Source organism: Oxyura jamaicensis, chromosome 2 (assembly GCF_011077185.1).
Source record: "Oxyura jamaicensis isolate SHBP4307 breed ruddy duck chromosome 2, BPBGC_Ojam_1.0, whole genome shotgun sequence".
Taxonomy (NCBI): domain Eukaryota; kingdom Metazoa; phylum Chordata; class Aves; order Anseriformes; family Anatidae; genus Oxyura; species Oxyura jamaicensis.
In genome coordinates this window covers 120,332,650-120,360,206 of record NC_048894.1, presented here as the reverse complement: position 1 = coordinate 120,360,206, position 27,557 = coordinate 120,332,650, and the positions used below count along the sequence as shown (strand labels likewise).

At 39.3% G+C, this 27,557-nt stretch overlaps 1 protein-coding gene across 3 annotated transcripts in view; it reads left to right on the top strand.

Annotated features, from left to right (window-relative positions):
- Positions 1 to 19,705, top strand: part of CA8 (carbonic anhydrase 8) — a 48,426-nt gene extending 28,721 nt beyond the window's left edge. Inside the window, exons 7-10 of one of the 3 annotated variants that reach the window (XM_035317506.1) lie at positions 3 to 51; positions 2,850 to 2,962; positions 8,019 to 8,191; positions 19,058 to 19,705. In XM_035317506.1, coding sequence (XP_035173397.1) covers positions 3 to 51; positions 2,850 to 2,962; positions 8,019 to 8,153 — 297 coding nt within the window. In that variant the 3' untranslated portion in view covers positions 8,154 to 8,191; positions 19,058 to 19,705. Of the gene's footprint in view, positions 1 to 2; positions 52 to 2,849; positions 2,963 to 4,492; positions 5,521 to 8,018; positions 8,192 to 19,057 lie in introns of those variants that run through there. The other 2 variants (XM_035317507.1, XM_035317508.1) reach the window with 2 other exon arrangements.
- The last annotated feature ends 7,852 nt before the right edge of the window (positions 19,706 to 27,557 follow it).

Below are 27,557 nucleotides of genomic sequence, written 5' to 3'. Positions count from 1 at the left end.
AGGGAAAGTCCAAAACTATACCCTGTTTTAATCCCAACTCTTTATTGCCAGGTAGGTGCCTTTATTTACTTTTGTATGGGTGGATTACTAGCTAATTGCAGAGGCTGAAATAATCTCGATCTAAAGAACAGTCTAACTGCAAACCTGAGAGTGTATCCTATCAGGTGATAATGTGTTTTCCACCTAATGGTGCTAATAGGAGTAGGGAAGAAGTCCTTTTTGAATTTGGGATAAATTCACGTTTCCATCATGCGAGTGGAATGGGATATTGTAGTCCGTGCCCTGCTGGCAACATTGTGGCTAGATTTCTTGATTATTTGTTATCCCACCTAGAGGGAGAGTGATGTGTAATCCTTTCTCTACTTCTGCTTGAAATATGAAGATGATTTCCTTAAATAGAGGCTTGTTAAAACTTCAGAAAATGTAAGGAAAATGCCCCTTACCAAGCATGTGTTTTGTCAGCAACAAAAGACAATGCCATAATGCAATGACAGTTTTATAGGACACAGGGGGTAGTGTCAATGGGAGGCAAATTCAAATTCATATAGCCAAGGGTAACGATAAGAGAAAACACTCCACCTTGTCTTGAAAAAAATGTGACTTTTTAAAAAAATGCTTTTCTACTAAACAAATATTTCTGCAAGGAATCTTTTGAGCTAAATTTCATGCCATAGTAGCAAGATATTTAAACTAATTTTCCAAATAACCCTGGTCTATATTAAACTATTTTTATTATATAAAAAGAATATTGTTTGGGTTGCAAAGTCAAGTGCTCAGCATTTAGGAATTGCAGGAATTAAGGCTGGATGCCCATGTGTGTTCATATACATGCATGATAAAACATACTTTACCAGAATTTATTTTCACAGGACCCCTGCCTCACAGTTCCTGATGCTGATCAAGTCACATAAGCCAAAAATTTCATAAGTGATATCTAACTATGTGTTCCTCATTTTCTAGGTGGCCGACTTGAGATCATGGGGTCTGATTTGCAGAAGTGCTGAGTGCTTACACCTGCAACTGAAGTCAGTGGGAGCAGTGCTCTGACTGCATTAAGTGCTATAGAAAGCTAACTACTCTGAGAAATCAGGTTCTAAGCATCTCATATTGAACACTTCAAATGAATAGATGCATTTGACGTTAAACTCTCTTTGCCTAAGTTCCCCATCTTTAAAAATTGGGAGTAGTCTGTCCTTTCTCACCACACTGGGGTGCTGAAAGGATAAACTTATGTATGTGAAGCACTCAGACACTGAAGAAATGAGTGCACTAGAAATGAAAAATCAAGAAAATTAGTCCTTCTAGGAAGCAGGATTTGAATAGCATGGGAAAAAGAAGACCTAGGGCCATATATTATGCTGAGAAAGCCAAATATTAGCTGCTGCTTTTCAAGATAGAATTATCCATCTTTGCAAGTAAATGATGAAAGCTTCTCTAGAAAATTCCTATGTGATCATGTAATGAGGCAGTGTCATAATGCATGCACAGGATGGGCTGAATTAATTCTTGCAATTCTTAACTTTGAGCGCTTGACAATGCAACTTTCTTGCAATGGATTTGCTACATAATTCCATAACTGAGAATGAAAATGATATCAGCAAACCAAAATCCATTCACTGACAATCACAGGCTTAATTAGCAAGATTTAATTCTACTGACATTCCTCTTAGCTAGTAGTGAATGGCAGTAACAGGTTAGGTCAACCAAGCAAGTTTATTCCAGTTAGCATCCTCCCATCCTGTCCTTGTCAAGCTAGTCACAAACTTCCCCTGGCTCTCCATGTCACAATTAACTACCCTTTGTCTCCAACTGCTCTCTAGGTTTGTTTCTTTTCCCCTCTTTTACAATCAAGCAGTTTATTCTACTTTTTAGCTGAGTCAGGAAGTCATTTATGACTATGGTCTATGGCAGCAAAGGATGCCCCTGTGTAGTTTCACTTACTTCTGGTGTGACTGGATTGTCTGGGCAATAAAAATTGAAATAATTAAAATGAAATACGTTATATGTAAAATTAAAACTCTGCTGGGACAAACTGTTGTATGTTTTCCTGAGAGACAACAGAGTTGTCTCTTAAATAAACATTGATTTTTTTTTCCTGTGGAGTCCAGCTCACTTTCCAAAGCTAGCAGGTACTAGTGCATCTCAAAAAATATGTCACCAGAATTATGAAGTGAAAAGTTTGGTCTGGGCTGTTTTCACTTTTTTTTTTTTTTTTTCTAAAAAAAAATAACTAAATTCATCCTTGAGACATATCCTAAATGTAGAATTAAGTCACAATTTTACACATCCCTGTTGCCTTCAAAATGGTCTCTTGCCCCTAATGTTTCCTCCTTGTCCTAGGGATAAGGGATTGATATTTTAATCCAGCAGTGAACTTCAAGCTCCATGCAATAGTGGGTTTGAGATTCTGCATGACCAAAGTGTTGAGAAGAAATCCAATTCCTCCATTCCCTTTTCAAATGTGGAGCTAGGCCCAAAGGAGAGCAGGTCAAACAACAGTTACTGCAGTAGAGAATGTGGAGTCGGGAAAGCTGGAGGCTCTTTCCCAAGAGTTTATTTGCTCTGTTAGTTTAAGGAGTTGTGCTCATGTTATTTGCCATGTCTATAAAGTGGCATTTTCATCTTTAAAATACTCATCTACAGGGAGAAGTTATGGTTACGTAATGGCTGTGCTCATGTGCGGTCACATGAGAAAGCAGTGGACAGTGCTTAGCAGGTTATAAATTCACACCTTACCTTACTGCATACTAACTTCATCATAGGAGAAAGCCCATGGCTATCCTAAGCCGTCATAATTAAAAGAAACAATCCTCAGTGTCATTAAAATTCCCCATTTCTTTTACTTTCAGATCCTCTGCTGCGTGACTACTGGGTGTATGAGGGCTCCCTCACCATTCCACCCTGCAGTGAAGGTGTCACCTGGATATTATTTCGCTATCCTTTGACTGTGTCCCAAGTGCAGGTAACAGCTGTGCTTAAAGTGACCTTGGAATATGGTTATGATCTAAAGGTTATAGCGTGCAAATATATATATCAGGGCATTATATTTGTTCTCCATGAAGATCCCATTAGATCAGTACATGGCTTTTCAAGTAAAGGTTAAGCCTTTTGAGTCACTGAACGCAACGCAAAGGTCAGAGATGAAAAACCTTGTTATCATTTATAATCTGCATTTAAAATAATTCTTTAAGTGAAAGAAAAAGAAAGAAGTCAACGGGCAAAAGAAATTCAATTCTTTGTAATTGTAAGCTTTCAAATATCACTGCTTTTTGATGTTAAAGAAACAAAAAAGCTCAGGGAGATACTGTGTCCCAGAGAATGAAAAATGTTAACATTGTACAAGCTAGCTATATTGCATTCAACTATATTTAACTTACCTTGCTGTTTTTTAGTTCTATTTGATAATAAATGTCAGATGGAAACTACCTGTTTGAAGCTGATTTCACATATATGTATTTTTAAGTATATTTCTTTGTAATATCTAACATAAAGTATTTCTATATACGTATTATTCATGTAAGTATTTCTATATAAGAAATTTCAAGCTTGTCAACAAATAATCCCAATAAAACAATGAAAACTCCTGATGATTATTTTCCTGCAGTCTATGAGATCTACCTGGAGAAATGGGGGTATATTTAAGTGAAACTATCTAAAATCCCTGAAGCTGAGTGCATTAATTTTTATTTTCTACTCTGAAGGATGTGCAAACAAAAGGAAAAAAAAATAAAAGGTGATAAATTCAAATTATTTCAGCTTTAATAATCTATTTTTTTTCCTAGTAATCCCAGCAGAATATTTTAACAATTTACCATTTTAAATTGACAGTTTTTTTTTTTTTTTTTTTTTTTTTTCTCATGAAGAGTGAATTCCAATTCTAGTCATAGGATAAAAGCAATAGTTCCCAATAAGCTTATTTGTATGTTAGTTGCAAATTAAATGTATTTTATCAATCACTAATCTGTTATTTATTTATGAAAAGATAAGTCTTACGGCTGCTTACTACTGAGTAAATGGAAACAGAACTCTGTTGGCACTATTAAATTCAGAATAACTTTTAAAAACAATGCATTTTGTAACATGGCAGCTAATTGCTCAGATATGGTATGGATAAATAAGAGGACTTAATCAAAAGTGTAAAGATCATAGCTATAAGACTGAGGCTTTGTATACCATTTTAGTTCATGTTAGTTACATATTTTGTATTCTCTATTGTTTTATAATCCAGTCAGTGGACAGAGGAGGGGATAGTTCAAGCCATCCATTTGCTGGGAGATGATGTGGGGGGTGAATGAGGGAGGAATTAGACAGTAAATGCAACTTTAATTAGTGTTTGTGCTCATTTACCACAAGAAAACAAAATGTTGGAATGTGGTATGAAGGGGATAAATCTCCAGAAAAGAAATACTATGCAGTGGTGTAACAACCTGTGATTCACTATTGCCTTCTTGCTTTGATTATTGAGCACATCTTGCTTACCTTTCTTCAACAGAGAGCCTCCCATATATAAATAGTGTCTGGGGAAAAGAGAGGGATGCAGTACTATGGCCTGCTGTAGCTGAAGGGTAAATGGTCTTTGGTGCTGCATTACCTTGGTTGGTATAAACGCAGTCCAACAAGAGCATTGCAATGATGAAGGGCTCACAAGTCATGGAAGGGCTTAGGTGACAAGACTACACCCTGCCAATGACATTGTGTGCAGCTGAGATGTGTCTCTGGAACAGAGAGAGATTGGAGTAGACTCACGCCAAGATGATCCACAATACATGAAGAGGTTTGGCAAACCTGATTCCTGGAGTTTTATTACTGACTTCAGTGGGAAGGAGATCAAACCTTGTCTGAAAAGCTGCATCCTGAAGTATACGTTTTGCACATTCCTGCCCTCCTTTTGTGTTTTTATTGTCCTCACTTATCTTACATTAAAATATACTGCACAGAAAGAACTGCTTTGACTACTTTTGTAAGACCCCTTACCCATGATGTACGCTGCTGAAATACAATGCAAGAAAATAGAAAAATCTCTCCTATTAGGCCAGCAAAGAGCAGGAAGAAAATTGAAAAAGACTTGCTTGTGCTTCTCTCCACTCTATATATACTTTTAATAGGACATTTGTGAATAATGTGCTTTTTATTCACTGAAGCCCAGAACAAGTGCATTGTCTAAGCCAGTCAGAGTAGGGGTTTTACACAATGGTAAAGTGAAGAGCTGTTGTTCTGCTGTACTCATTGTCAGAATTAACTGTTTTTGTGTTGAATGGTGAGATCTCTAGTCTTTTTGTCTACTTCATTCAAAGACAAGTCCTAAAGGGCAGAAATAGTAACTAGCATTTGGAACTGGAGTGGGAGTTGTGCAAAATTTGTGTAGTAGTCTGTGAAATAAAACAATCTGTGAAGTTCATGGTATTTTATTCACTGGGAGACAGGTCGGTTTTCTTGGAAGGTGTGATGAAGGCATGTGAAATTCTCAAGTAGAAGGTAATACTTCTATTTCTCATGTAAAATAAATGTTCATATAGAAAACTTGCAGATATTCTTTGTTTTGTGCGTCCTACTCCTCAGCAAATATTTAAGCAAAACAGAATAAAGCAGTATTCAGAATCTGAACACTGGGAAGTGGCAATTCTTCCAAAATTCTACAAAATATAATCTAACTTTATTTTCACTCAGTAGAAGCATGAATGTTAACACTGTGGAGTTACTCTTTCACTTTGCTTCTGAATTTCAGTGTGGAAAGTACTGGGTCATACTTAGGGACTGCTGGGCGTAGATGGCTATTTCTGTTAAAAATGTGTGAATATTCAAGAATGTTTATCTGTGTGCCTGTAGAGTATCTATTTCCTCTACAGGGTGTACTTTACAGCATTGACATATGAGGGGTTGGCATAAGATGCTGAAGAGGAAATAGTAAACGGTTCCATATTAGATGAAGCAGTATGAATAGGGCACACATACTGCCTTTTCACATGGAAATTTAATATGAAAAGTAGCATCAGCACAGCTAGTGTCCTATTCTGACAAAACCACTTCTCAAAACTGAAGCAGACCACCACGTATGTAGAGGATCTCTGTCACTGGGGTCTGAACCATGATATGAAAGATTGAGCAAGGAGACTGGTGGGCTCAGAAGCAATTACCCCTCCAGAGTGGGGCTGCAATTCCTGACTTCCCTGATGAACAGACATAGGGATCCCATCAGTCTTTTCTGAGTGAAGAAACTGGAAGCTGCTTTGTGCGGAATACCTCCTGGAGAAAGATTTCACTGTAGGGACCGGGGCAGAGCATTTGTAGTTGTAGTAGCAGGTAACTCACAAATACTCTGCTTGTCCCTGTCCTTCATCAGTGTTTGTTTGAAGTCTCTCATTCTCAAAAGATCAAAAAAAAAAAAAAGACACATTCATGTAAAATGCCCCTGCCCCTTCCAAAACTACAATTATTTCAGATTTCCCAGAGTTGATTCAGTTTAGTGATGGTGAAAGACAGTACAATACTCATTTAGTGATTTAACAGCATTTGACTCCTGAAGACTTTTTCAGTTCTGAAGCCTGTAGTGGGTTTGTTTTCAGTTTGCTTTTGACAAACATTTAAAAAAAATCTTCCAAAATAGGAATCTTCTTCTAAAAGCATTTTCAAGGACCTTCAATGGTTCTTTCTGTTTTTCATCTTTTCAGTCTAAACTATTGCTTTATATCTCAGCTGCAAGAAGCAGAGCAACATTCATCTCTAAGCACGCTGGCTTTTGAGTAAAAAGCAGCAGAGCAAAGCTAGCCTCTAAATCAAATAAATAAGTCTGTATCATTTCTGCTTTAGAGTGGAAAACAACAATGAAGGCGATTGTCTTCCGGGTTGCAGAAAGAAAATATTCTCTGCAAGCAATATAAGAATAAAAATGTCATTACTTAGATGGGCACCTCATTTCCTTTAATTCTGGAATCACACTTGCATTCTCCCTTTAGCACTTCGTAGGGTGTTTTTCATGGAGAAATTCATTCTCTGCAATCTCTTAGATGGTAAAATGATTAAATACTTCAGGCTCCATTTTGCTTTCTGTATAGTTTCAGTTTCAAGTTCCAGCTGAGCTGAATAGTGAGACACGACAGGGCCGATGGAGATACAGAGCCTCTGCCTAGGGGAGTCAGCCTTCAAGTACATTTGCTGTATCCAGCTAAGGTAGCTTGACAATATGCCAAAGCAAAAACAAACACAATTTTTGTAGTGGCTGCAACTACATATTTAAAAGACTAGACACAGCACTGTTGAACAGTAAGGTATAATATTGCTGAGAGATGCACTGGTTTTCTTAGCCTTGTGTCACACAGAGCTTGAATCTTATACAAGGGATGAAGATGGAAGCTCTGACATTGTCCACTACATCAGGTTAGAGTGAAATCTAAAAAGACTCTGTACACCAAAAATGCGTTGTTTTGAACCATTTGAAATGTTTTATATTGATTTTTGTTTATATTTGATTTAAAAATATATATATTTAGCACCTATGCCTACAGAACTTTTGATTTGAAATAAACATAATGTTATGTATAAGATGTCACAGACTTCCTGTACAGTTTAAAGCCTGTTTAAAATTCTCCTGGTTTAGCAAATAATTTTAATTTAAATGAAGCAACAATTTCACACAATAAATAAATCACTGGAAGAAATACAAAAGTTTCCAGTTGACTGAGCTATTCCTGTACTTTGAGGAAGACCATAATGATTACTTTCATGTTACAGCCGTGAGGCTGATTTTGTGGGGATGTAATCTACAGTGGGTAAAAAGACTATGGATCCCAAAAGAAATTATGAAAGCACAAAGGATATGTTTGCTAAACCACTTGCATGAAAGTTCTTATTTTTCTCTGTTTTGACATTGCTGATATATATATATAATGATCTTAGCATATGGTATCTGAGTACTCCAGGTTTCAAAGCTGCAGAAGTGGCAGGAAAGGTTGATTTCAATCATTAGTCCCATAATGAAGAATGTATCTCAGCTTCTTCGTGTCTGTTTTTCTGCCTTTCAGATAGAGGAATTTCGTAGACTGAGGACACACGTTAAAGGTGCAGAACTTTTAGAGGGCTGTGATGGAATCCTAGGAGATAACTTCAGACCAACTCAGCCACTTAGTGACAGAGTCATCAGGGCTGCATTTCAGTAGCAGAAGAGGAAAACCAATGAAGATCAATTTTTATTTAGGTAAGTAAAAGCTTAGCAGAAAAACCAAAACTTTGAAATAATTTTCATAGGGGAGATATTGTCAAAGGAAAAAAAATGAGTCAATTTCAGCTAATATTATGATATATTTTCAAAATGATAAATTTTGATACTACTGTTTTATCCTGTGGCATAACAAATTGGTTTACCTTTCTGAAATGCTAATAATTGGAATAATTGGGTTCTTTGCTGGCTGGAATCTATGTGATTTAGTGAATTAAAATCTTTCCGTTGACTTTAGTAGGCAGTTGTAGGCAAAGTAGTTCACAATTACTTCTTGTAGCTTTAAATTTCTCCTACTGCAATGAGCAAGAGCACATTATGCCTAGGTTTATGTGACAGATTTTCCCAGTTCTGAAAGACACTGATTTCTTATGGTTTTTAGAAGATAGTCACTGGTGAATCTTGTGATCCAGTGTTCTCTTAAACAAAGTGCTAGTTACCTATAGTTACTAGTTCTGGAGCCCTCCCCCCCCCTTTTTTTTTTTAATCCCTTTTTCCTGTTTTAGGATGCTGTACTTTCCCAACCAAACAATGAATCTTGGGCAAAATCAGTGCAGATACAAGAGGAGATAGTTAAATAACTTCTGTCATGGCCAATTTTTCATGTTACTTCATTCCTCAGTGTAGCTGCTGCTTCTTGTTCTCAGTGATATTTTTTCTTTCGTTGGCTCACAGAGCAAGGATGACTTTGGATTCGGTACAGAAGAGCTAATACACACGTGAACTTGCATTATCCACACATGAGTTATTAAAACCACCCCTGTAATATTCCCCTAGCTTCTATCAATTACAACATAAATTCCCTTAGTACTCAACTGTTACTCCTAAAGCTTATTACACTTAGGTAATCAATGCTTTACTATAATGAAAACCCTGGTAATGAGATTCTTAGAGTTAAAGAAAATTTGCTATCAAGACAGCTAGTTACCTTGTTAATAAGTCAGACACCAACATTTATGGTTGTTTTTGTAATAAAGTGGCCCCACCTTGATACCAATAGTATGAAAGCTAATCTGGAAAATGTTTAAAAAAAGAATGAATCTGTTCACTTTCATTCTTTAATAAGTTCTACTACTTTTTAGTGTAATAGAAATGTTCATCTCCTATTCTAAAATACTTCTATTTTTTAATAATAAAAACCATAGGGTACCCTGTTTTACTGGTAGAATCTATTATATAAAGGCATCAGTTTTTCTATCTGCACATTTCTTCAAAGCCATATGCTTATAATAGAAGCAGTTCTTCCAAAGTTTCACCTGGAAGAATGCTGCTGAAAGGTTTTTGATATACACTATAGGGTACAGACATTTATTTGTACATTAAACTCACACACTATCTAGGTCAGTGCTGGAACTGCCTGTTTCACTGCAGGCTCTGTTGTGGGGTTAACTTCTTCAGAATATGCTCTGGGTCCCATACCGAACTTCATATAAAGTTAACAAATGATCAGGCAGTAGATAACACATAAAAGAGATCAATAATTCAGTGCTTCCAAAAACAGATCTGTTAAAACCTAGTGGGAAGATTATTTTTCCTCCTGCTCTTGACAAATTATTAAGTGGTCTGGGACAGTGGCCAACAATTTAGTGTTCTTTTGATATAGTGTAAGCATTCAATATAACATATGCATCTAAATATTTTAATGTGTTTATTTATATTTTATAACTCTGTTTAATGTTAGCATCCCAGAAGTTAAGTAAAGAAAGCAAAATACTAGTCCTTTTATTAATACTGTTTTCTCATTCCCATATTTAAATTTGGGTACATCCTGAAGCCCACTTCTCAATTACATAGTTCTCTGCAGTCACAGAATGTCGTCACTTTAATCTTGAAATGGATGATTCAAATTCATCCAGGCTTCTGCATTAAAATTACTTGGGAAAATCATAGCAATATTAAAGTACAATTTTTCCCAGAGAATGAATAATGCCCTCAGGCCAGTGCAGGTAATTCAGGTCTGTAACACTGAAATTACTTGACACTCTGCCTTTGAATTTTAAGCATGAAAGAGCTTCCCTTTACGATGATGGAACTGAAATGTGAAAATTTTCCTTTTGCTTTCATGTTTGAAATTTTATTACATTTGTCGATACTTTTGAAGAATTGTTATAAATAACAAGATTTATCTTGGCCATGCTTCACAAAATAATCTGCACTTTTAATTCCCAAATGATGGAATTTTTAATGTGAAGTGCCAGTGGTATCACTGTTGGGTTTGCTAATTATAGACGCTTTAGCACTGAGAAAGAACCGTGACTCTGAGCATTGTGTAGCCCACAGAAAACATGACGACTTGGCTCTACACACCTGATTGAAGGTCCTCCTTCAATAGAATATGAAAAGATCTTCCTTTTAGTTTTGGCTGCATCAGTCCAAATAGTAGTATTAAATACTACTAAATAGACAATTAAATACTACTAAACAGACAATTAAAGGCTCACAAGACATTCTTGCTATTGAGTTTGTCTCTGGGGAGTTGGGAATTAGATATATGAAGTCTAAAAGGAAAGGGTGTTGCCTTGATCACCTCTCTTCTGCACTTTCTCCTCAGAAAAGGAAATAAACAATCTTACCTATTTGTTGTGGTTTTCTCAGACTGTTCTCTCCAGGTGGAAGGTGTTGAGGAAGCTCCCCACACGTACCTCAGACATTCTCAGAAAAGATACCTCCCCTCCTTCCTAGGAATGAGTAATGGTCTTTCATCTGGGGCTTCTAACACAGGTTATGAAGACCCAGTAGCAGATGGGGAAGTAATAGTTTTCAGAGTTGGATCTACATAATGATCCAAGAGGAAGTATTGCTTGCTTTCAAAGAGGAGACTACCTTTTATTTTAAAGGTCTGGTATGTCTTGAGTATTACAATTGCAAACATACAGGCGGACTTCTTTTCTGACATGATGCCCCTCTGCCAAGGCTGATGGAACTCCTGTCTGTAGAGCTTTAAATATTTTCTCTTTCATTTCAAGCCAGTGTAGTACAAGCACTCAAAGAACCTTGAGAAGCATTAGTTTTCTGTGGCCACATCACTCTGTCAAGGAAAGGAGACAAATGTTCCTTTATAAATGGTGTATACACAGGCATAGAGAGAGGTTGTGTAAAAGGTCTAATTAGTTTTGACTGAATCAGAATGCAGGCTTTATGCATGTCATGCTCATAAATCTTTAGAACATCTGCTTTTCAGCCTTAATCGAAACCTTAACTGAACTGAGCCTTTTGTGGCTTATGATCAAATGGCATATGTTGATCTTTGATGCAATTTGTGGTAGCTTGTTGAATTGAAGGCACAGATGACACAAACGTATATCATATTATGCAATCTCAGGTAAAGAAATTATTCTTATTATTTTGACTGTTCCTTTATTGTAAGAGAGAACAGATCTCAAAATACCCCCCTCCAATTCTGGAGCAAAGTTTGTCTAGGATGAAATAAAGATATTAAGGAGGACACAGCAGGTAGAACTTAACTTTGTTGCTCCACTGCTCTTTTTAACCTGGTCGGTTTTAGGATAAGTTTTTGCTGCTTAGTTGACCTCTTTTGGCTCTGCTTTTCCACCAAAAATGCATCTCTATCCTATAGCCTGGGGTTAGTGAACCTCTCGGATCTGTTCTGTGGATTTTTTTGAAATATATTGTTTACAGAACAACCTTTACATCCTTTCTTTTCTGCAAAACTGCTGAAGTTTTCATGTTTCCATAGAAATGAAACTTTTTTTTTTTTTTTTAAATTGTTTATAACCTATTTTAGTCATATCCACTAGACTAGTGATAGAGCTAGTCAGGTGATAGGGAATTTGGATGGAAAGCTCAGTGCAGATTTGCTTTCAGATATAGAAGGTAAAAAAATGAATTTAATTTTAGACTGAAGAACAGTAGAATCACAGAATAGTTGTGGTTGGAAGGAGCCTCTGAAGATGTGTTAGTCCAATCACTGGCTCAAAGCAGTGTGAACTACAGTGGGTTGTTCAGGGCAATGTCCAATTGGGTTTTGAATAATTCTAAAGATAAAGACTCCACAACACCTTTGGACAAGCTGTTTCTTTGAGTGTCCTTACAGTAAGAAAAGATTAAATGAGATTTTCTGTATTACTCTTAATTATTCTTTGTGGTCTATTGCTGGACTCTTTCCAGTATGTCCATATTTCTCTTGAACTGGGGAACCCAGAACTAAATCCAGCACTCCAGACATCTCACCAGTGAGGAGTAGACATGAAGGATCATCTCCCTTGACCTGCTGGCAGTGTACTTCCTAGTGCAGCCCAGGAGGCTGTTGCATGGGTGCATTGTTGGCTCATGTTCAACTTCTTGTCTAGCAGGACACCTATATCCTTTTTTGAGAAGAAAGAGAGGAGGGATAGTGTCATGGATCCCTCAGTGTTACTAGTTTTTGTGAGAATTATCAGTATTCCCAAACTCTGTTATATTTGGGGCTTGTCATTGCTTCTCCTATGAAGACAGGCTGAAGGAGTTGAGGTTGTTCAGCCTGGAGGCTTTGGGGAGACCTTATAGTGACCTAAAGGGGGCCTACAGGAAAGCTGGGGACGGACTGTTTGTCACGGAGTGTAGTGATAGGACAAGGAGTAATGTCTTTAACTATAAGAGGGTAGATTTAGATTAGAAGTTAGGAAGAAATTCTTTATGATGTGGGTGGTGAGGCACTGGCACAGGTTGCCCAGAGAAGCTGTGGGTGTCCCATCGCTGGAAGTGTTCAAGGCCAGGTTGGATGGGGCTTGGAGCAACCTGGTCTGGTGGGAGGTGTCCCTACCCATGGCAGGGGGGTTGGAACTAAGTGATCTTTAAGGTCCCTTCCAACCCAAACCATTCTATGAATATCAACTTGAATCAACAGTGATACTGAATTCAGTGTGGCATGCTTGTATGTCCACATTCATTTACAATCAGGCTGCATAAGCATGATTCCATTCTTATTATAGTTAAATGTCATTGCTCCCATTTACCAGGGGGAGATCAGACAAATGCCTAGTATCAAAGTCATTGAAATCAAGGAGATTCTTTTAATAGAAGGCAGTAAGACCTGGTTCTAAAAAATAACTCGCTAACACAATATTGAAAACAATGTTTTCTCTTGAAAATTATAAGCTTTAATTTATCTTTCACTGAGCATAACCAGTAACCTAAAGAATTTGATCTCCAATATGCTGTCTTGAAAGTGCACATCCCAGACACAGCTTCTTTTATTTTGTAAGTTTGAAGAATAAATATAAAAGAAACTTCTTTTATTTTGTATTTATTTTATTTTATTTTGTATTTATGAAGAATTGTATTCCAGCTACCTAGCTACATTACTCCAGTTCTCCTGAACATTTTTGTGGCAGATTCAGAAACTTCTGAAAAAGCATGTTTTTATGTACACAAATGCATGTACACATTCATACACATCTTTAGTAGAGCTCAGATTGTCAGTAGCTACAAGCTTATCCAACATGGTGTAAATTATGTTAGCAGCAATGATTTTGGATTAAAGGCCAAAGGCTGTGTTTTCCTAGTTCCTGGTTTCCTAGCAGTACATTCAAAAGTAGAGGAAAAAGATATGAATGTTGTCATTAAAACACCAAGATTGTGCTACGCCTGAAGAACAGGAAGGGGTAATTTAGGTTGGGAGGAAGAGAGATTGCATGATATCATGAGGCAGTAACAGAGAGTGCATGCCTCATACCACAGAGACTGTCTACATGATGTTGTGAGGTACGACCAAACAAGCAGAAATTGACACAGCATTAGGTTCACAGCACAAGCAAAGGAGGGAGGACAACATGGTGACCGTATCTGGTGTATTTTGTGAGTGGACAGTGCAAATTATTTGCCTTTGAAACTACTGAGCTGTGCTTGTGGCAGCAAAACTATGCTGCCCTTTCCATGGGGAACTGAACAAGGGATCAGCATTGCGGGTAGGAATGAGCTGTCGCTAAACAGGTAGTGTGGTACGTTCCCCTCTTTGTGGCGTTGCACATACTGGTAGCAGTAGAATACAGAATATGAAAGGATATTTAGACACAGAGTGAGCTGTGGAGCTGTGCCTTGCCTTTGAGAAATAGGGTTGAGTGGCATGATGCTATCTATAGTCTGCATTTCTTTGCCTAAGTAGATCTCAGTGAACTTCACATTTGAAAGGAGGTTCACATTACCAGTGACTATGTCATTGGTCTCAGTTACTAATAGCTTTTGTGGTTCCTAAAGTTCACAAACAAGTTGCTCTAAGGAAGTTTTAACACTGAGTTTTATGGTTTCCTGTTGTGTTGATCCAGATCTGGAGTGAGCTTTCAGCAGCCATGCATCATTATGCTACTATGGCCATTCTTCTCTCTTTCCTGGTATTAAAAACAAAACAAAAACAAAAAACACAGGTTATCAACACTAGCTCTTTAGAAATACAAACAATGATTTCCTAGATGTGATGGAATGTGAATAATTACGCTGCTTTTCATCAAGTGATTTTTCATCATTCATTATTTGTCTCCATGAGTTCAAGTTCCTGAAAGAGAATTGGTTTAATTGTTAAGTTTCAGTCTTTGAAAGACACACAGCATCATGCTATCAACACAACCAACTATTGTTCTTCTGTTTTTGAGAGCTTATGGATGGTGCCCAGCACACTGCTGCCACTTCAGAGTACTTGAGAGTGTGCTTACGTTTGAGTGACTACGGGACAGAGAGCCAAACACTTTAGGCTTGTGAGCCACACACCATAATTGGAGAGCTCCTGGAAGCATACTACCAAAAACTTTGGAGAGTTTAGGGGATGGAGAGCTTCAGGAATGGCTCAAATCAGCCTTTTCAGGTTGCTTCCCACTACTTTGTTGTAATAGGGTGTGCATTAACATTTCAGTTTAACCCTGTAATTTCAGTCTTACAAGTTCTCCCACTGCCAAGAATTCAAATGAGTGAGCAGGAAAGCACTTCTGTTTATTGTATGGCATACCTCTGACACAGGAGACACAATTTAAGGATTCAATAGCCACAGGCAACTCAAGAGTCATGGACTGGTCATTGCCGTAGTAGAAATCTGTGCTGTATCCAGGCCAGAGGATCAGTACAAGATGTGATCAAGCCATAAATGAGGAAGAAAATAATTTTGAATTGTAGCTGTTTCCAGAGAGAATACCATATTGAAATTGTCCTTGCTTAATCATTTACAGATCTCTTTTTAGAAAAAAATAAGTGTTGGAGGAATGGGAAACAGTTGAAATCTCTTAAAAAAAATAAAAATCAAAATATTGTGCTTCCTTTTGAAAGCTAAACAAAATCATAGGGTAGCCTAGGAATCACCCCCCTGCAATGTGCTTCAGATAAGACACTTCATGTTGACAAAAGCTCCCAAATGTCTTGGCCTGTGCCTCTCTATCAACACCACATGTTCTTTGGTATTCACAATGTACTGTTATCATCAGCCTTTTTATGAAAAAAAAATCAGAGTACAGTTTCCAGCTGCTTACTGTAACCAATGTATGGTTTGTACACTACAGCTTGGAAACTGAAAACTCAGCAAGGAGCACCTGTCATAAAAAAACTTTCTCACGACATGTTTATTGGCAATTTCAGCATGAAAGCAAGGTGTATAGAACACACATACACACACACACACACTGGAACTCTGCCATACTTTATTCACTTACATGCTGCAAAAATGCAGGAATATATGCTGGAAAATGCTGCAGATCAGCATCGAGGCAAAATGGTCAGAAGCTTAAATCATCTCTAATTGAACTGCACCTGATTTTTAAAGTATAGGGACTCTAGATTAGTATGTGTAATATCTAGTAAAGTAACAGCTCTCAAATGTTAAGGATATTAGAAGGACATACAAGTAAATGCATCTGACTACAGAAACAGAGAAGAAAGCTCACAAGATGCATTCCTTCTTCTACATGGTTGTACAGCGTGTTAGGAAGTGACAGCATGCTCTGTTTTGCCTCAATGAAATCACACAGGGAGTTTTAGCAAGAAAATTATTACTCCATTGGAATCAAGAATCCAGGGTTTCACAGATCTTTATTCCTATTATAAATTGTAATTCTAATTATTTCATATGGATGAAAACAATACAATGAGTATGCATACAAATTCTTGCTAAGCCGACAGCAATATTTTGAAAATAAATATCAAAGAAAACTGATCAAGTTATTTGGGTTACTGAAAATATTTCTGCAACTGATAATTTCCATTCAAGGAAGAGAATACCAGCAGTGATTGTTAGCTGTGTTTTATGACTAAACCAGATTTTGTGACAGAGCAATCCTACAAAGCAGAACTTTCCATAATTTTAATACCTTTTTATGCAGGCCCGGAGGTCAAGAGAAACAAAGGTACACTCTAGTTAGCTAGATATTGTTAAATGCCCACAGAAGTAGATGTACATTCTATCAGCTGTGACCTTTTCATGGAAAGAGTTACAAAGAGTTGAAAGAAATAAGGATTCATAAGGTAGTAGGACACTCTGAATCCATGCCTGACCATATTTTCAGGTGCTGCTTTTAGGAAGGTATAGAATGATGATATTGTGTAGTCAGTGTTAAAGTGATTTTGCTACTCATGTCCTCTGAAGTTTTTTAACTCTTAACAAGTGTTTTAGTTTAACTTGGTGTTGAGGAGGAGGCAAGATGCTTCTACAAGAAAAAAAAATGGAGACATTGTTTTGATCTTGCATAGTGATTAACTATACACCTAAGGTGACTGCAGTGAGGTATGTTGCTTCCTCCCTATCAGATGGAAAGGCATAGTATTGTGATTTCTCAGATATTTACACTTGATGGCACTGATTCTGAAAAAAAGCTTTTATTTGAAGGTTTTCTGACCTGTAAAGGACTCCTCCAGAAGCAGTGGGACCCTATATGTAGGACTTAACCCAAATGAAGGAGTTTTAAGAGACAGAAATATAAGTATAAATAGAAAAGTCATCTAGGCATTTTTTTTATTATAATATACAGGTACATTTGTACAATTTTAGCTCAATTATTACATTACCAAAAACTCTTCAGAAGAGTAAGAGAAACAAGTACCTTAATATATGCATAAAACATTAGCCTGAATAGTATGTTACTTGACTATATGTATTGTGGAACAGTGCTGTTAATTTAGCATGGTAGAAAAATTAGTCTTAAATGCAAATAATGGGTAAACATGAATAACACCACCACCAATATATACAATTAGTCTTTTGTCAGACAATACAAAGTATTTCCATACAGCCACAACTGAAATCTTCAAGCTGGCTCATAATTAGGCTCCTTTCCAAAAGTAATCCGTTAATACAATAGCTGCCCAAATCCCAGTTCAACTTAATTTCACTGACTTTGATTTTTGGACCAAAAGCATTAAGCTTGAACGAGTGAAAAATGTACGAAGTGTGCATTCAATTACGGAGTAATTAGATACTCAATCACCCTTACATCACACTAGGGATTCTCCAAGAAAGAAGAGATATACTACTCAGTGCAGTGTATAAAACAGTTTTGTTAATTAGTTTAGCACTAATTGAGATTGAGAAAACGTCACTTTGTCAAAGCTTTAGTTTGCCTACATGGAACCTTAAGCATACAAAGTTTTTGGTTTCTTCTGAACTCACTGAACTCCTGAGCTTACTTAGATTTTTTAGTCTAATACCTTGATCCAGTATCTTCTGTCCACACAAGAGAAACCTTTCTTTTCAGGAAGGGGGTTGGTCCCTGCACCATCATATCAGTAGCCCACTGGAAAATATGCCAAGTTTTTCCAGAGACTAACTTGCTATAGTAGTATACATATTTTTTTCCCATGTTGTACCTTTATACCTAGCCTCAGGAAGAAGTGGGAATCCTCTGTGCTACTGCATGAAGTATAACTATGTCTAAAACCAGCTGCTCTGAGAAGGGCTTACAGATTCCCTTAGAAAGTAGCCATCAGAAAGTTCTTCAGGTTGACCATCAAATGTTCCTGCTGCCAAACTGCATGCTTCTGGGGTGTGTTGTGTAACTAGGGAGAGTACAGACATCATTGCACAGTTTGTCCTGTGTGTAGACACCAAATCCTTGGCAGTACTGTAGAAGACTGACAGCCCTATCTCCATAAGGAAAGGAGTGGGAACTCTCTAGAGATGTGTTGCCTGTTCCTGCAAGCAGTTGTAGCCCCAGGTGATTGTTTGCACCCAAGCATTTGTAGATTTCATGTGTATACATATGGAGCACTAAAATAACCTCAGAAAAATGAGATTGTTAGTACAACAGAATGAAATGATTTGTTGCTCTCATACCTACCGCTTCTGAACTGGGGCTACCTGAGTAGCTGATTTCCTAAGGTTATGCTGCAGCACATGAGTACGTGTTTGCATGAAACCAAGTATTAATTTATCTCTATTGCTAACAAGTAAGGATATTACTGCTATCAGGAGCATTAAATTGGGTCTTTGCTTTCTATCTCCCGAGCCCATCTGACTCCCATGAGGGCTGTGTACTCAGCACTTTACTTGGCAGGTCCCCATAGATGGTAACAAATTCTGGGTGATAGTATATTTTCCTTTCTACTTTACAGCTGTGCTTTCCACATTAGAATCAATTACCTGATTGATTCAGAAAGCCAATTGTAAAGCTTTGTTTCAAGTTTACCGCTGCATTTAACTTTGCATTTTTATTGCCATTTCCTCCATTGCTATTAAATCTTCCACCGCTGGCTTTACCCTGAAAGAGAAGAATCAGGACCATTATGTCCACGAAGTATATACCCTGAAACTGCCCCCACCTGCTGTCATGAAACCCCTGCTTTTAGTTTTCCCTGTCTCCCTGGCTGGACATAAACAGTCTTTCAGACCCACTGCGGAGGAATTTCAGTAACATAATTGTTCCATTCTCTTTTCAGAGAGGGGGAAGACAATGCTCCCACAGTGCCCTTGGATGAGAAATGGAAACTTTTGAGGCTGCTGCTTCAGTTGAACCACAAAGCCTGTATTGTTTGTCTTCACCTAATTCAGCCTTGATAGACAGCTGTGACAGTTGGTCTGTCCACACAGTCCAGTGAAATTCTGGGAATGGGGCAGTACATTAAAAGAAGAAAACACATTAAATCTTCCAATTCACACTGTTAACTATTTTAAAATGGTAATTATCACTGCATATATATAGTTTCTTTGCCATAGCATTCAATAGTGGTCTGTGATCCAAATAGAACTAATTTTAAGCTTGGTATGAATGTTAATATATGTAGAAGTGCTCATTATTGTTTTGAATGTTACATTTAATTTTATTTTGTAGCATTTCTTGTGCTGTCAGTAACCATCTTTTCTGTAGAGGGGAGGTGCATTCTGTAAAGTTAAAAAAACATGGGTTGTTCACAGAGTGTGTTTTACAAATTCTGAATTAATTTTTGGGCAGAAATGAACATTTCTCTGCCAAACCTATGCACTTAACATGGTTTATCTGAATAAAGCTGAATGACATTTGCAATACTAGGAACCTTATTCAAATAAAGAACAAATTTAAAAGAAGGAAAATAACCAGTGTAACAAAACAGAACAGTCTGGATTATTTTCTGTTTGGTGAGTCATGGAATTTTACAAAGAAATGTTCAATTCAGGCAGAAAATTATCAGCCTTTGTTCTCCGGTGAGTTATGACAGTTCCATTTGTTTCTGCACATTGCTTAGGATGGTGGTCTGGGGACCTGCTCTGCATGTCCTGAGCTTGCTGCACAGCATGGGGGTTGTCATGCTGGGCCACACATGGCACAGACAGAGCTCTGACAGAGCCCAAGAAGTAAATGCAGTCTAAGCCAGTTATTCAAGCTCATAGCTTCTGATTCCTGCAGAACAGGTAGCCGAAAGACAGAGATAATAAAGTGGTGGAAAGTAGCTTTGATCACCATGACTATCAGCGTGGTCCATTTTGCTAGGACGATGAGGGCAGGCTTGTGAGAGTGGAACAACGCCTGAGCACAGATGGTAAGCTGCAGGCAGGGCACAATGGAGATGCAAACAGAGGTTCACAAAGCGGAGTTTACTCCCTCGGAGCAGATTGGTGAGTCATCAATCACAAAGTCATCACTATGCAGCAGCAAATGCACTGTCACAAGGCATGCTTAATCCACCTCTTCAAGGGCTACAGGGAGGGCTGCTGCTGAATAATGAATGATAAATTCTCAGTCATTTGTGTGTATATCAGGGTCAACAGAAAAAAAATACAACAAACCCACACACTACACTTGAGCTGGGTGAGAGGCAGTGGATGCTGCTCACCACTTCTGTTGGTGTTGTATGCAGTGCATACAGCTTGTGACTGTATGCACTGCAGAAACATTTGCAACCTTTGGAGACACACAGCTACCCTTAGTAAGTATTGCAATAAATGCATATAAAATATGCAGCAAGCAGCCCCTCATAATGTCATCTGTTTAAGAAGCTTAGCAGAGTTGTAATTGGCAAATTGCTTCTTGGGCCTATGGAAACTCGTATTTCTTAGGGTTTTGCTTAAGAATGTTCCTCTGCCTACTGCCCAAATTTAATGAAATATAAGCACATTCTCTAGTCAAGGGGCTCAAGATTTCAGTACTGGCCAAAAACAGGCTTTCCATCTGCAATGTCCCAGTACTTCAAAATGTCAAAGGAGCAGCTTCACTCACTGGCTGCTGCTCCTCTTCCTTCAGCAATGACTCCTCAAGCAGCTGCAGCTGTAACCCAACCCCAGCGGTAGAGCCTGGCTTCCTCTGGGTCTATATCTTGCCATAGCTCAGGGAGGAGTCTGCATAAGGTCTGCTGTACAGAGTGTCTGCTCTGCAATGGCTTGGCTGGGTTGTCTGCAATTTTTGACAGTAGCCCAATAATTTATTGCAGGTCAGGTTTGGCTCTAAAATAAAATTAAAATAAAATAAATAAAAATCCTAGGAGGTGGAAGTCAACAAGTTTCTGCCGGTTGAAGACCTCTTGCTATCTCCTTGCACACAGGAATGAAAAACCCCTCCAAAAGTGGAGTGAACCAGATTCTGATCCTGGCAATTCCCAGGTTCTGTGAATAGCTCATTTAGAAGATCTTTTCCCTTTGCACAAAACATATTAATAACTACTGGGTATTAACCGAGGGGAACTGTAATATTAATACAGCAAATATTGATATTATGATGAAATCTCAAGTAGTTTATTCTCTGAATAAACACATTCCTTATCTTGGAGCTGGCTGACATTATTCTGGCTTTGAAATACAGATACACTGCAAAGCAAATGATGTAATGTCTCCACTGAAAAATTGAAGTCCATTACTTCCCTTTCCTGTGCTCCCTTCCTGTGTTTGCTGTTCTTTCCTGCATTGCCTTGGACAGTCAAGTTTGAGCTGTATAAATCTTACTACGGAGAAAGTGAAATTAGAAAGCTTGTCTCAACGTTTGTGAAATTTTTTTGAAGGCTTGACTTTGAAAGAAAAAAAAAAACTAGTAAAAATACTTATAACTGTGTTTTGTCTTTAGACCCGGATCTAATTATAACAACAAATTCACTCCCCAAACACACCCATTCTAATTACAGATTGGTCAACCCACATTCGTGGTGTGCTGGGAAAAGTTAAATTAGTCTTTCTGGTTTCAGTAGGAATCCGCAGGGAGGAATTTGCAAAAAGGGCTCTCTGTGTATTACTCCAGTTACACTGCACCCATGAGAGGTTTTATTGAGTGTGGCAAGGCTCTGCTACTCTTCAATTAGAGTTCCACATGCCTGCCTTTGTATTAACGTTTTTAAGAAATCATAAGAATTGATAAAGGTGTTATAAGGGTAGTGTAAGGTTAATAATTTCCTCTTCAAGCCTGTAGCCACGAAAATTCTTCTGAATTAGATTGCTATCTGCACTGGAAGTATTTTCAAAGATAATTATTTATGTCTATGATACACCATATCATTTTAAAGACTTATTACAAATGTGAATTAGAGGTTTCCAGGAGGTGCTGAGGCCAGAAGAAACTCACAGGTAGCAGTTACACACTTGTAGATCCTGAAGTTTATGACATCGTACAAGCAGCTATCTGTCTCATGAGGCAAAGGCTGGCTCTGCAGCCTTCATGTAAATTTTAGGATAGCAGAGGGAATCAAGAGATAAGGAAAAGGCTGAGGTGCTTAATGCCTTCTTTGCCTCAGTCTTTAGCGGCAAGACCAGTTGTTCTCTCAATACCCAGTAGCCTGAGCTGGTGGAAGGGGATGAGGAGCAGAATGTGGCCCTCACAATCCACGAGGAAATGGTTGGAGACCTGCTACAGCATTTGGATGTATGCAAGTCAATGGGGCCAGATGGGATCCACCCGAGGGTACTGAGAGAACTGATGGAAGAGCTGGCCAAGCTGCTTTCCATCATTTATTGTCAGTCCTGGCTATCGGGGGAGGTCCCACTTGACTGGCAGCTAGCAAACGTGATGCCCGTCTACAAGAAGGGCCGGAGGGTAGACCCGGGGAACTATAGGCCTGTTAGTTTGACCTCAGTGCCAGAGAAGCTCATGGAGCAGATTATTTTGAGTGTCATCATGCAGCACTAACAAGGCACCCAGGCGATCAGGCCTAGTCAGCATGGGTTTATGAAGGGCAGGTCCTGCCTGAAGAACCTGATCTCCTTCTATGACAAGGTGACACGCTTAGTGGATGAGGGAAAGGCTGTGGATGTGGTCTACCTTGACTTCAGTAAGGCTTTTGACACCGTTCCCCACAGCATTCTCCTCAAGAAACTGGCTGCTCATGGCTTGGACTGGTGTACGCTTTGTTGGGTTAAAAACTCGCTGGGTAGCCAGGCCCAAAGAGTTGTGGTGAATGGAGTCAAATCCAGTTGGAGGCCGGTCACTAGTGGAGTCCCCCAGGGCTCGGTACTGGGGCCAGTCCTCTTTAACATCTTCATTGATGATCTGGATGAGGGGTTCGAGTGCGCCCTCAGCAAGTTTGCAGACGACACCAAGTTAGGTGCGTGTGTCGATCTGCTCGAGGGTAGGAAGGGTCTGCAGGAGGATCTGGATAGGCTGGACCAATGGGCCGAGGCCAACGGTATGAAGTTCAACAAGGCCAAGTGCTGGGTCCTGCACCTGGGGCACAACAACCCCAAACAGAGCTACAGGCTGGGAAATGTGTGGTTAGAAAGCTGCCTGGCAGAGAAGGACCTGAGAGTATTGGTTGACAGTCGGCTGAATACGAGCCAGCAGTGTGCTCAGGAGGCCAAGAAGGCCAGCAGCATCCTGGCTTGCATAAGAAACAGCGTGGCCAGCAGGTCCAGGGAAGTGATTGTCCCCCTGTACTCAGCTCTGGTGAGGCCGCACCTCGAGTACTGCGTTCAGTTTTGGGCCCCTCGCTACAAGAAGGACATGGAGGTGCTTGAGTGAGTCCAGAGAAGGGCTACGAAGCTGGTGAAGGGTCTGGAGAACAAGTGTTACGAGGAGTGGCTGAGGGAGCTGGGACTGTTTAGCCTGGAGAAAAGGAGGCTCAGGGGCGACCTGATTGCACTTTACAGGTACCTGAAAGGAGGCTGTAGTGAGGTGGGGGTTGGTCTATTCTCCCACGTGCCTGGTGACAGGACGAGGGGGAATGGGCTAAAGTTGCAGCAGGGGAGGTTGGATATTAGGAAGAACTTCTTCACTGAAAGGGTTGTTAGGCACTGGAACAGGCTGCCCAGGAAAGTGGTTGAATCACCGCCTCTCTACTTAGGCTCCCTAAGTAGAGCTTAGGGATATGGTTTAGTGGAAGACTTGTTAGCATTAGGTCAGAGGTTGGACTCGGTGACCTTGGAGGTCTTATCCAACCTAGACAATTCTGTGATTCTGTGATTCTGTGAATAAGGAGAAACCCAACTTTTAGGAGAAGGCAGGTGAGCTGGGACAGGAAGTCTGCTGTGGTTCATTTCCCACTGCACATTTCCCGCTGCAGGTGATGTGCTCTTGGGGTTTCTCTGTAGTTTTCTGGAGCTCCCACTGAAAACATGGAGGTCTAAAGAGCTTCACCTGTGTTCAGACTTGTGTTCAGAGTGCTCGGCACTCTGGGCTGTGGTCCTGGGCATGTAAAAATTATCTTGAACTAGCTTTGGAATGTGTTCTTTCTTCATACACTATCCCTGTCTGCTGAAATGAGAGGTGGCTGGAGAAAGATTCATCACATCTCCTGAGAGTGGGCCATGCAGAATGTGTTCGGAAGTGTTTATATATACACATTTATTTATGAAACCGTAACTATCTGTCATCATAAGCACACGTGTGTATTCATATCTCTAGAACGTTATACATAGAAATACTGCTTTTAAAACAAGAACAGTTTAAAGGGAAGTTTAAAATTGCTACTTAGAGCTAAGAAATTCCAGTATGAAGATTGTGTGCCTAACATCAATTCACCGCCACTGTACATATTCAGTTGGTGTTTGTATGATTGCATGTTTTTCCCTTTGCCTAATATCGAAGTCCTGTTTCCTTCTCTTTTCCCCAATATTCATTATTCAGTCCCAGGTCCTTTATACTGGATGGTGTTCAAGACTTGCTCTAAAGAAATAATCATTCATTTTCTCATGGGGCATTCTTTCTTACAGCATTTGTTTGAATGCTTCATATGTATTAATGAACTTATATTTACATGCACTTTCAAAATGCCTTCTCCCCTGTATCACCTGAGGGACATTTCTCTGATCAGAGAGCTATCCATGCAGTACCATAATAAACAGAGCAGTCAGCTAGTTTAGAGAGACTCTTCCTATTGCCCTGTAACATGTGGTCCTCGTCCAGGAGAACATATTATGACTTTATTTGCAAAGTTAAACACTCAGCATTGATTCAGTAGTCAGGTTTCCTCTTCAGGCTTCTCCCTGATAAATTCGCTGAGCTGATGACTTCAAGGTTTGTTTTTCAGTGCTGGGTCATTTTTTTTGTGGCCCTTCTGTCCAGTATCTTCACATCCTTCTCACCAGTATTCTTCCCATGCTGCGTACAGAGGCAATATCAGCTTTTCATTTCTGCTTGTCCTCCCTAGACACTGACCCCATCTTGATTCAAGAGACCCTTCTCCTCCCGAAATATCAGGCAAACAACAGAAGATGGGATCTGAGAATGGGAAATATTAGGTACACTTGAAATGAATTTGCCCAATAAAGTACACAATGAGTTATTTAAGCCTTGAACAACAAAGAAGAAAAGAAAGTGCAAAGAGAGAAGAGAGCAAAGACAACACAGAGAAATTTCTGTAAGTGTCCTTTCCTCTAGCAGAAATGTGGTTGCAAATATTATTTCTCTATTTCCATCCCAACTCAACTATGTTGGAAGTGGCCCATTCTGGGTTGAAAGTGGCCCATTCTGACGAAGTCACAGCCAGCCCCCAAATCACTGGTTAGAAACCACATCGAGGAAGCCTCATTCTCTGAGCCTGCTGTTTTGTCCCTCTCACACCAGTGCCAGGGAAACAGCTGCTCCTCCTTGGGCAGCACACAGCAATCCTTATCCCAAACCCTGACTGTTCACCACATTCCCTGTGGTTTTCTTTTTGTTCCCCCAGGGAGACAAGAAAGACATACACACGCTCCATTATTCTGAAAAGTGAAGCACTTGAGAAGGCTGGAGTTTCAAGCACATAAGCAACTCTTCTACACATTATTTAAGACAATGTTAGTGTCTGAGGTGGAGACAAAAACACCTTGATCTTATATAGACATAAACTCCTTGCATCCCTTAGGCTTTAATATAAGTATACACTACAAACAGTGCTTTCTGAAGTGCCCCCCATGTAAACATCTGACAGTGGTGAGCTTGAAACAGATGAAAGCTATGATAAAGCAGTGAAACATACAACTGCATATGATACACCATGTCAGCAGTACTTTAAATAGTAGGTATAAAGCAATTCTGGAAAATATTTTTGTTTTGTTTTACTTCATGTTGTGAAGATACTTTTTTTTTTTTTTTTTTTTTTTAATGCACTACAGGTCAGCTGGAATTGAATGTCATTATCTTGAGTCATAATTAGAAAAACACTTGATCTCTTTAGTTGTATTATCTTATGTGTGACTGAGCAAAAAGAAAAAATGCAAACCAAAGGTAGCAGAAAGATTTATTCATGGCTTAGAAACATGCAGTAATTCACAAAGATAAGGAAATGTTTACTCAAGAGACAAATCAAAAACAAACACAAAAAACCCTGAGAGCTGTGTGCTCTTGGCAGGGAAGCTGGTAATGATTATCAAGTGCATGATTCTCAGTGTGAAATTATAGGCTGCAATTTAGCAGATGTGCCACAGCATTTTGAACCTTCCTGATTTCTTGGTATTGTATGTATTGACCACTCCTAGTACAAAATCCTAGAAAAACACCAGAGGCCAGAGCATGTCAAAATAACTGTGATTAGGGTCATAATGAATGGCAAATGGACTTGTAGATCCAAATAATTTGTTTTCAATAGAACCCGTGATATCTGGTCTTCAGATGATGTGACTGTGCAAAATTTTTACAGGTGTCCAGTAAAGATGTTTAATTGCACTATGTTATACAGCCACTAGATGTCTGCATACTATAGAGCTTCAGGCAGGGTTTGGTCCCCACCATAAAAGGCAGACAAAGAAAATAATTCATTATATGTGGATGTCTCTTTTTCTATCAGTCAGGCATTTTTTTTTCTTTTTTTTTTTCCCTAACCTATGCCCCTTATTCAAGGAGAGATCTGTAGGCGGAGATCCTCTACAAGAAATATATATATATATATATATATATATATAAAGTGAGGCTGGTTTCTATTAAAAATGTAAAGGAAACTGTAGATTAAGCCATTTGTTGAGATCACATCTACTACGATAAAATTCACAAATAAACCCTGGAAATCAAATAAAAATTACAGTACCTGAGTTGGCATAAATTCCAGTTAAGCAGGTTGCTTTGCTCCAGGAGCAGCAGCAACCTGTAGCAGAGACAGCATAAGTCTGGCTGTGGCAGTGATGTGAGGGTGGGTGCCACCTCAGTGTTAACACAAGGGTCACTGGTGGAAAGCATGACACCCAGCATGGGAAGGGGATAAACTCACTACCCCCCTGGCAGAATCCCCAGGGGCTGTGTGATACTAAAAATAAGGTAACCATTTATTACTTCAAAGTCACCTGCACATCTTTTGGGGAGTCCCTCTCCTGAACGTCAGGAAACCCCAGTCTACACGTGGGCTGCAGCTCTGGCCCGGGGCCTGCTCCTGCGGGGGCTCTCCATGGGCCGCAGCCTCCTCCAGGCCACATCCACCTGCTCCACTGGGGGCTCCTCCACGGGCTGCAGCGTGGAGATCTGCTCCATGTGGGACCCATGGGCTGCAGGGGGACAGCCTGCTCCACCAGGGGCCTCTCTACAGCCCGCAGGGGAACTGCTGCTGCCTGCCTGGAGCACCTCCTGCCCTCCTGCTGCAC